General features: G+C 46.8%; 1 protein-coding gene across 4 annotated transcripts in view; it reads left to right on the top strand.

The window, feature by feature from the left end:
• The first annotated feature begins 9,993 nt into the window (after nucleotides 1–9,993).
• The window catches only part of SUCO (SUN domain containing ossification factor), a 95,851-nt gene continuing 94,774 nt past the window's right edge, over nucleotides 9,994–11,070 (top strand). For all 4 annotated transcript variants that reach the window (XM_045982730.1, XM_045982731.1, XM_045982729.1 and 1 more), the window contains exon 1: nucleotides 9,994–10,197. In XM_045982730.1, the coding sequence (XP_045838686.1) occupies nucleotides 10,136–10,197 (62 nt within the window). In that variant the 5' untranslated portion in view covers nucleotides 9,994–10,135. The remainder of the gene's footprint in view (nucleotides 10,198–11,070) is intronic.

The raw sequence follows: 11,070 nt of genomic DNA, 5'->3' as shown, positions 1-11,070 counted from the left end.
TCTTCCTTCACTGTCACGTGGGGGAGCCCCTCACCTTTTGGTTCTGGGTTGGATTTCGTGTCTCCTGTATCAAGTGTCTTCTTGTTTGGTTTCTTATCTTGTTTCAGTAGAGCAAAATCTCCTGTCATGAGAAATGGTGCACAGAAGGTAAACTTCTTGAGATATTTCCTGTCTCCAAATAGCTTGATTCCCAGGACATTGATGGATAGCTTCGTTGAACATAGAATTCTTGGTTGGAAATGGCCTTCGTTCAGTATTTTGAAGACATCGCTGCCCTGCTTTTCAACCTCTTGTCTAAATGTAGAGAAGTCCTAAAATGTTCTCATTGCGTGTTTCTCCCCTATCTTTAAATCTTATGTGGTCTCCTCTTTGCCTCCTGTATTGTCAAATTTCACAAAGATGTGCCTCGTTGTTGATCATTTTTAAAAAAGATTTCATTTACTTAATGAGAGAGAAAGAGAGTGAGAGAGAGAGAGAGCACACTGAGTGGGGGAAGGGGCAGCAGGAGAGGAAAGAAGCAGACTCCCAGATGAGGAAGGAGCTCAAGGTGGGGCTCCATTCCAGGATCTTGAGATCATGACCTGAGCCATGAGGCTGAGCCACCTGGGTGCCCCAGTGTTGATCATTTTTTCTTTTTTTAAGATTTTATTTATTTATTTGACAGAGAGAAATCACAAGAGAGGCAGGCAGAGAGAGAGAGGAAGGGAAGCAGGCTCTCCGCTGAGCAGAGAGCCCGATGTGGGACTCGATCCCAGGACCCTGGGACCATGACCTGAGCTGAAGGCAGCAGCTTAACCCACTGAGCCACCCAGGCGCCCCTTGATCATTTTTTAATCCAGCCCGCTGCATACTTAGACGAGGGCACTTTCAGTGTAGAAATCCTAGTATAATGTCTCCAAGTTCTTTACATCTTCTATGATAACTACCCTGGACCTCCTTCATTATTAGTCCTTAGGCTTTTTGTCTACTTTCTGGATAGTTTCTTCAATTTTATCTTCTAATTTTTTCTCTTGAGGTTTTTTTATTACTGTTTTCACATCTTTATAAAAGATATTTGTTGTTATTGTTGTTTTCGACTGGTTCCTTTTTTATAGTCTCCTGTTCCTGTCTTATGGTGGCCATGCCTGGCAGTGTTAGAATTTCTAGTTTTAAGGTTTCTTCTCACTGCATAGTCTTTTCCTTCTACACCAAGTTTATATTTCCCTGTTTGTTTTAGATGTTAGAGCATTTTCTTTTTGGCTGGTAATCGTTAGTTGTCCGTTCTTTTTAGGAGTGGAGCACTAAAATGATTGTTGGATACTATGAACACATGGCTGGACTTGACTATGACCTTTCCATGGCATGAATTAGTTGAGAAAACTCAGGTGTCAGTAACTTCTAGGTCTTTCCTCTTAGAATAATTGCATTCTCCAGAAAGACTCTCCAGTCTTCTGCCTGGAGAGGGAGAGACTGGCTGTGGGCACCAAAAAGGGCTGGGGTCTCAGAATCATGTGTGTGTTCATTCTATCCTCAAATTACTATTATACAATTTTTAAAAATATATAGAAAAGTTGAAGGGATAGTGCAATGGCCACCTGTATCCCCTCCACCCAGATTTGACAATGGCTATAACCGTCGCATTTCTTCTTGCTCTCCCCCTCTCCGAACCTTTGAAGGTAAGATGCCCTTATCATGACATTTCACTCTTAAAAATTTCAGCATAAATTTCCTCAAAATAAGGACATTTTCTACATAACCACAACAGCATTATTATATCTAATAAAAAAGTAACTTATCATTTAATGATCGATCAGTCCTTACTCAAATTTCCCCAACCACATATTTTTATTTTTTGCAGGTATTCCTGCCTTAAATTATGCTAGGTGTTCCCCAGCCCAGGGATTGACCCCCAATCAATCCTCTCCTGATAATAATCCAGTTGTTTTTCTTTCTTTAAAGATTTTTGTTAGAGAGAGAGAGCACAAGTAGGCAGAGAGGCAGGCAGAGGAAGAGAGAGAAGCCGACTCCCTGCTGAGCAAGAAGCCCGATGCGGGACTCCATCCCAAGACTGGGATCATGACCTGAGCCAACGGCAGCTAGCTGCTCAACTGACTGAGCCACCCACGAGTCCCTAAATCCAGTCTTTTGCTAGAGGTATGGGAGGAGTCATCTAGACATGGAGAGAGGAGGATGGTCTCCTATTTCTTAATCTGCACCCCCTTCCCCTCTATTGCCACGTGGTGTCATTTCCTGAATGAGCTTTGGGGATTCCATATCACAAACTGGGTTATTTTTTGCCATTTCCTATTGCTAAATTAGGATTTAGTTTTCTCATGTCTGCTGTGTTGAGAATGGTTATATAATTTATTTTTCTAACCACAACACATTTGAAAGTAAAATTCTCTCTCTTTCCCACTGGTGCACTCTCTCTCTCAAATAAATTAATACATCTTTTAAAAAAAGAGAAAGTAATAGTTGATACTATTACTGATTATGCCAGGACTGTTAACAGGGGCAAACTGGGACTGTCCTGGGAAGACAGGCAAATGGTTGCTTTAGGGAGACGTTTCCTACCTATCCGCTTTCCAGCTTCAAACCCATGTTGTTCTGGTCCCTTCATCTGCTCACCCCATTCTTGTGGCTTTATCTGCAAACAAACAACCCCTCTCCTGTTTTTTGTTTTACTTACTTTGTAAGTAAGAACAATGGTGTATGCTTGCTGGCACGATCTCTATCCGAGTCAATTATCTTGAACTCACTTTGATCACTTTGTACTGGCACCACATTTTGTTATGTTAATGTTCTTCCGTTCTGTGACTGCTCTTTAAAATCATCACAGGACCTAAAGTGAGGTGTTTTCGATGAGTTTAAGAAATAGCTACTTATCTGATTAGAGCTCACCATCACTGTGTATTTCATACACAGAATACCAATAAGTGTCAAGCAGACCAAAAAGAGAAGGCATGTGATTGTTAAGGTAGTTTTTTTTTTTTCAAGATTTTATTATTTATTTGATAGGCAGAGATCTCAAGTAGGCAGAGAAGCAGGCAGAGAGAGAGAGGGGGGAGGAAACAGGCTCCCTGCTGACCGGAGAGCCCGATGCGGGGCTCGATCCCAGGACCCCGAGATCATGACCTGAGCCGAAGGCAGAGGCTTTAACCCACTGAGCCACCCAGGCGCCCCATTAAGGTAGTTTTTAATTAGATTCTAGGATTTATTGTTCTCTCTACCTGAAATAGCTTCTCCTCACGTCTCTGTGAAAATCCTAGTCATCTGTTATGGTCCACCTCAAATCTTTTTTTTTTCTTTTTTTAAGATTTTATTTATTTATTTGACAGAGAAAGACACAGCAAGAGAGGGAACACAAGCAGGGGGAATGGGAGAGGGAGAAGCAGGCTTCCCGCCAAGCAGGGAGCCCCATGCGGGGCTCAATCCAATGACCCCCAGGGGAGAGGGGAGTCTGCTTTAGGATTTCCTCTCTCTCCCTCTCTCTCTGCTCTACTCCCTTAACCCCCCAACTCTCTCTTTCAAGAAAGTAAATAAATCTTTTAAAAAACATTGCCCTAGTGCAATGCTTCTTAACCTGTGATCCATGTATACAACTCACTGGTCCGTGAACTTGGGTAGAAAAATATAATTACATCTCCATCTTCACCAACATTGTACTAACATTTAAAATACCCTCTTATGAATATAAGGTAAATAATCTTAACCATATTAACTATATCTATAACTTTGTCACTAATAAAAACTCAGATATTTTCATATCACATTATACATATTCTAAGATTCTTGAAATACCTTTTATACTCATCACTGCTTTGGAAATACTGAAGTTACCAGAGATGCTGCTAAGTGTTGTTATTTAATGCATTAAAAATACATATGTTACTATATCACAAATCTTTGTAATATTTTGATGATTATATTTCGCTATAGTTGGTTTCCTTTGTAATCTATTATTTTATTTTATACCTTCATACACATTGTGAGAAGGGATCAATGGGCAACACCAGATCCCCAAAGGGCTGCCGTCTGGAAGAAGGTAAGAAGCTTGCGAAGTTGTTCTGAGTTTCTCGGAGGCAAGTAGCTGTTGCAGAGCCTGTCATATAAGAAAGTCTCAACAGATATTTGTTGAACCGTTATTTCTCCACGTTATTCAGGAGTAATTTAAATCTGAAAAATTCTAGCCATCTATAAGTCAAACAGCGTTATGCTAAAAAAAATTTGACTTTTTGTAGTGGAAGCAATAGATGGCAGGGGTGAGTTAATTGCATAAAACCTTCCTGTCCTAGGGTCTTGCTACTCCCAGACATTTAAATTATAGGGAAGATTATAATTCGGTATGAGTAGACATGAAGTAATATTTAAGTTAAAACATATTTCTTGGGCCCCTGTTTAAAAAAAAACAACATTGGGTTTTATATATACTGTTATGCCCAAGTTTTCACGTCCGAGAGACCACCAAGGAGCCAACACCGATACAATCACATGGGGGTTTATTTAACAAGCTTAAGCTTGGGCCCAAGTATACCCAACACAGCGGAGTAGGGACTTGGACCCCAAGCTTCGTTAAGGCAGGGGTATATATGGGTTCCTGTTACTAAAGCAGGGTGGGGGTCTCTGGAACCAAAGCAGGGTGGGGGTCTCTGGAACTAAAGCAGGGTTGGGCTTACTAAAGCAAAGTAGGGGAAAGTTCAGCCCTTGGGCACAGGGGTCTGAGATGGCTGCCAGAGCTAAGATGGCTGCACTTATGCTAAAGCTAAACCTGAGGCGGGATGGCCTTGGTTTTTCTTGGCCTCCACGATACAACATGTGACCTCTCGCGTAAGGAATTGATACACTGCGCGGAGAGGCAGAACATCATGAGGACAGAAATCGTAGGTGTTTCAGGAGATGATGAGCAGTGTGGTTTGGTGAGGACGCTGAGTTATGAAAGGAAACAGTGGGGACTAAGTCTTCAACCTTCAACTGGGTTAGATTATGGAAAGCTTCAAATGCTGGCCCAAGGAGGCAGGACTTTATTCAACAAGGATTTAAGGCCTTTTGGGGATTTTCCCATCGAAACAAGGATATGATGTTGGTAACATTTTAGGAAGCTTCTTTTGAGACTAGGATTTATCAGGCCCTGAAGGACGCAGCAATTAGAATTCCCAGCATGCTGTCTTCAGTTGCTGATATCCTCTTCCTGTGTGGACTCTTGCCTTTGTAAACGCTTGCTAGGTACTTGTACCAGAATCTCAAATTCAATACTATACCTCCAAACAAAACTTGCCTATGAACCTGCAACTCCTGATTTTCCTATTCATGTATGACCAACCTCTGTCTGTCAGTCTGACAGCCCATCTTTAATTTCTTCCTATCACCTACTTCCTGAGTTATCCTTCCTCTGGCTAATTCCATGAATAGCTTATTAAACTCATGTATTCTCAACATAAACATAGATGACCAGAAGATTAAATTTGGGATCATAAAGTAGAACATTTTTTAAAGGGAAATACATTTTTGTTGCTTGCAGTATAAAAAGAAGTGAACAAGCCAACATTGCAGGTTTTGCTTCTTCTATCTGCTAAGGGACCGAGGTCTCAGGCTGCCCTAGAGAAGAAGTTCATTCTCTTACCTCCCTCCAAGCTCTCCCTTTACCTCCTGGAGTGGCCATATTATCAGTGCTCTGTTCAGGTAGATTTGACAAAGTGGTTTAGGCTCCCTTTAGATAATGATAATAAATAAAACAGGCATAAGCAGGTTCGTGCACGTAGCTACCCACGCAAAGAAGCAGCAACAAACAGAGTGGGGACAAATAGGAAGAAATGTAGGTACATGTATTAATATATATTAATTAATATTGTATGTACATGTATTAACATCTTCAGTGCTGATTGCCTCATTCATCCTCCTTTTCATCTCTGCTTTAGTCCCTTTTATTGTCTATTTGTCTTTCTCAATTCCCTGACCTTTCTTTCACTGATTTCAAGGGAACTTTTGTCCTAACTGGCCCTTACCTTGGAAGCATCTGATACCCTCGGGCCTCAGCTGTTCCTCTTAAAGATACATAGTATCTCAGCATTGAAAGAGGCACGTAACATTTTGATTAATTCAAGATAAGTCAGGACTTGGTTGTCAAATACCACCAACTTAACCTCTGGGGCTTCTTGAATATGATTGACATGGGAAAAATGACAAAGGAAATGAGATGTCCAGAGGGGCTGGCTCCTTTTCTGAAATCTGCAGGTTCTTTCTCTCTCTCTCTCTCATTTTTTTTTTTTTTACAATTTTATTTATTTATTTGTGAGAGAGAGAGAGAGAGAGAGAGAAAACGCAAGCAGGGGGAGTGGCAGGCAGAGGGAGAAACAGGCTCCCTGCTAAGCAAGGAGCCCAAGGCGGCTCTCGATCCCAGGACTGTGAGATTATGACCTGAGCCTATCGCACATGCTTAACTGATCGAGCCCCCCAGACGTACCAGAGAATCTGATCTTTATCAGGGCAGAGACTTGAGCTGTCTGGAGTTTCTGGACGACATTTAGGAATGAAGAACTAAACGAAGCTGTTCGTCAGGCACTTCAGTCCTTGACTTCCAGAGTAATGCTGGGATCTGCAGTGCACATGAGTTATTGTGTGTGTGATCAGTGATAGACAGGTGTTATTGAGTTGGGAGATTCTGTTATGGCAGAGTTTCCTTGAGCTTGGTACTTTTGACTTTTCAGGCCAAATAATTTTCTGTCTTGTGGATTATAGGATGTATCATCATGGTTTCTACTCATTAGATGTGGCACTTCCTCAGCTGTAACAACCAGAAATGTCTCCAAATATTGCCATTTTTCCCCCCAAGGGGAAAAATTGCCCCTGGTTGAGAACCACTGTGGAATATTGAAGAGGTGGTGGATGATAATTAAGTAACCCATGTCTTAAAGATTTTCTATAGTCTTTCTTGCCATTCTTTGGCATATGTTACACCTTAAACATGGTCGCATTTATCTATACTAAATTTATTTAGTAATTCAAACTAATTTTCTTGTTATATTTACCTATTGAGTTATAACAAACTCCCCCCCCCCCTTGTATTTAACAACCACATAGAAAAACATCCAGTTTTCCAAAGGTCAGTTGCATGGGAACTTCTCTTATTCTATATGAAGTCTTAAAACAAGGAAGAATTAACACAAATAGAAAGTCAGGTGAAGAAGCTAGTTTATGGTGGGGGGAGGGCGCCTGGGTGGCTCAGTGGGTTGAAGCCTTTGCCTTTGGCTCAGGTCATGATCCCAGGGTCCTGGCATCAAGCCCCGCATCAGGCTCTCTGCTCAGCTGGGAGACTGCTTCCCTTCCTATCTCTCTGCCTGCCTCTCTGCCTACTTGTGATCTCTGTCTGTCAAATAAGTAAATAAAATCTTAAAAAAAAAAAAAAAGAAGAAGCAGCAGCTAGTTTATGGGGAAGGTGAGTTCTATTTTATCCAGGGAAAATTTGAAGCGATGGTAGACTAAGTGTTGTGTCCAGCAACTGTTTGAAGAGAGGCTGGGCCATAGACCTGGGAGTCAACAGTATAGTTATGAACTGAAATTACGAAGTACCCAATTGAAAAACAAAAAAGCGCGGAGGACTGAAGACTAAACCTTAACATGAAACTGGAGATGAAGCTAGTGGGAAGAAAAAAAGTATATGTATTGATTGAAATAGTGAAAGCTAATGGTGGAATAGGTGAATGGCAACCCTGCCATAGGGGTATCAATAAAGCCCAATGGTAGGAAAAAGGAAGGAAGAAGGAAGAAACAAAAGAAAGAAAGGAAGAAAGAAAGAAAAAAAGAAAGAGGAGAAGAAAAAGAGGAGGTAAAAGAGAAAGAAAGAAAAATTCTGTCTACAAGTTGTGTATTTCAGAAGATCATTACAGGCACCTGTGGAAAAGTAGTGGTTTGGAGTGAGAAAGCTAGGGAATTAAAAAGGTGCCTGATGAGATTAGCATGTATTCTAATCAGACTTCCTTGTCCGTAATCTACTGAGATGCATCTTTCCCTATGCTGAACAGACTGGTTCCTAGAATGAAAGGAAAAGGGTGCTCATCAAGGTCAAGAATGTCAAACAAGCCCCATCTTTCTATCGTCCCTACCTTCTTTTTAACTTTCGTATCAATCATTTGCTACTGCTCTTGAGCGAGACAAATGCTGCCTCCTGCAAGGGTAGAGATGAAAGAATTTTATTGTTACATACTAAGAGTGGTATCAGCAGATCATTGGAACTGGTGACCTAATTATTGCCAGAAAAATTAGTTTCCGCATCATCATTTATAGAATTTAAAAATATATATCCAGTTGACTTATATCTTTTAGAATAGATGAAATCCTTCAGGTCCCTGGGATACAATTACCAACCAAGTCAACTCCAAAGACTCCTAAGGAAATTTCATCTCAATTTTAAGCATTTTACTAAAGTGTTTTATTCCCCCCCCCCCGGCGGCCACATAGGCAATACGTGACCCCTGCTCTAATAATAATTGCTACAAACATTTTCCCCCTCTAAACATCAAGCCTCTATTCCCCCGTTTATCAGGCTGCTTTCTGGGGGAGAGTTTTCAATCTCCCGACAGTCAACACAAAAAACGGAAACCACGAGTTACACCTTGGTACTTCCTATCTAGCAAGAGCAGCATCCCTCGGCGGAGGCTCACCCGGTGCAGGGTCTGAAACGAGCGTGTCACCGGAGACAGACGAAGGACACGCTAGGCCGGAGGCCAACCTGCTCTCCGAGCAGAAACGGACGCCCCCTCTCCGCACTCTCTGCAGTCTAAGGGAGCTGGGAGCGCGGGAGGGGCTTGGGAAGAAGAGCGGTCGAGCGTTTGGGAATTTCGGGCAGAAGCCGCTTCCGGGAGATCTTCGGGGACCCCAGGGCGTGAAACCCTGGAGTGGGCGCGCGGCCTTTTACTACGGATTGACAATCGGACACCACTTCGCGCCGCACGGCAGCACGCGGCCGTGTACCGGACTGCCTTCCCCGCCTTCGGCGACCTCCAGGGCCTGGGGCTTCTTCCACGCGAGCCCTTCCCGCCCCTCCGCGGGGCACCGCGAGCACCAACCCAGCACCAGGCGGACCAAGCCCGGCGACCCCACGCAGGAACCAGGGCGCTGGAGTCTCAGCGCCGAGACCGCGGGGACTTTCCGCGCCAACCAATCAGGGAGAGGACGTCGTGGCACACCCCCTTCCGATGGCCAATCAGCACCTAACCCGACGGGCGGGCCCGGCCGCACCGGCAAAACACCTTTTCAAATTTGATTAGTTACAGTCTTTAGTCCCACCGTCCTTCTGGGCCGTCCGTCTCTCGAACTGTGCTCAAAGGAGGAGAACTGAATATAACAATTCCAAAGCTAGTCATTCTTGCGCCGAGAAGCGAAATTATAGACCTCTCCCTCAAAACTGGGATTCTAGGAGGCGTAGGGAAAGGGAAAGGAGCATTCCGGAAGACAAACTACAACTCCCAAGGGCCCTTGCGCGGACTCGCCACGCCCTGGGCGAGGGGGCGGGCCATCGCGAAGAAGACCGCGGAGGGTCATGGGGCTCCTCCCCGACTTCCTGAACGCGAGCCACTGACCCCGCGGACTTTGAGGTGGGCGGGGCGGCCGCAACCCCGGCTCTCGCGCGTTGTGTCCTCCCACCTCGCGCTCCTCCGCCCGAGACGTCGGAGGGGGCGTGGCCCGCGCGGAGGCTGGTGGGGGCGCGAGCGCCGCGGGACGTGGGTGACGCGTCCTCTTCCAGCTCAGCGGTGTGTGAGGTGGCGCGGCCCCGCCGGCGATTGGCTGTTGGGAGACGAGTGCGCCGCGGCCGTTGGTCGCCGGCAGCACGGAGGGAGAGCCGGGGCGGGCGGGGGGGATATGGGGCCGCAGTGGCGGCGGCGGCGGCTGGAGGAGGCGGGCGCGGGCGAGCCGGCGGCTGCGGGAGCAGCGGCAGTCCCCGGAGTCCTCCCGTGAAGCGCCGCGCTCGGCGCCGCCGTGGGCCGCTGGGAGAGGCCGGCCGGTACGCGGGCCGCTGAGGAGCCGCTCCCGCAGCGCCGCGGCCCTTCGGACTCTCGGTCCCATCCTCTCGCTCCTGCTCCGGCTCCTCCATCTTGGCCTCGGCAGTGGCGGCTGCCGGGAGGATGTGCCGCCTTCTGGCAGGGGGAAGAAGGAGGAGAAGATGAAGAGGTACCGCCGGGCCTTGGCCCTGGTCTCCTGCCTGTCTCTGTGCTCCCTGGTCTGGTGAGTCGCCGCCGCCATCCGGGAGTTTCCCGAGCGGGGAGAAGTGAGCAGCCCGGGTCACACCCCCGGGTCGCCTTGGCTTTCGGGGTGCGGGTCTCCCAGGCCCTGACGCCACACGGGTTGCCTCGCGGCTCCCGCGCCGACTGGCCCGGCCGCGCACTGTACGGCTTCGGTGCGCTGTGTCGGCGTTTACGGAGAGTGGCGGGAGGGAAGGGTGCCCGCGTGGGGGGACCACCCGGGTGCCTTTGTGCTCAGCTCCTCTGCCCTTGGAGACGGTGGGGCGTCCGGGCCGTTCTCCGAAGGGCTGGCGGGGTTGCTCGGGTCCACTGCCGGCTGCGCTGTCTCCGCGTGCGGTGGGACCAGGGTAGAGAGGATCGGGTGCGTGCGGTCCCCAGGTGCGATTCTAAAAGCGTGATTGTCACGAGGGCCAGAGGACCGCACGCGCCGCGGTTCAGGCCAGGTCCTACCGTCTCGGGCCTCGAGTGCACCCGGGGCTGCTGCTCTTGGAAACTTGTCGGGGGAGGGGGCGTTCCGGAGCCCCTTTTCAAGGGGCAGGTGATGAGGCGCCGTTGGTTTAGTCGCGCGTCTCAGGTGTGGCGTGGGGGTGTCCCTGAGTAATGGCAGGACGAGTCCTGTCTTTTGCAGGCGGGAACAGTGCTTTGTTCCTAAAGTTTATGGAGTTTCTGCTGATCCCTGGCACGCTTGGGTGGCTTGGAGGCGCAAAGACACCTTGTCAGTAAAAGGATTCCTGTCACTTTCCTGGGAAAAGCCATTTTCTCCCCTCCTGGAGGTGTGAGCCTAGCCGACTGGGAAGATGCTGCTTTAGTCCAAGCGATTTGCTGTTTATTAAAGTCTAGATAAACTAAGTCTCTT

Source organism: Meles meles, chromosome 17, assembly GCF_922984935.1.
Source record: "Meles meles chromosome 17, mMelMel3.1 paternal haplotype, whole genome shotgun sequence".
NCBI classification, from domain to species: domain Eukaryota; kingdom Metazoa; phylum Chordata; class Mammalia; order Carnivora; family Mustelidae; genus Meles; species Meles meles.
This window is presented reverse-complemented; position numbering and strand designations above follow the sequence as displayed.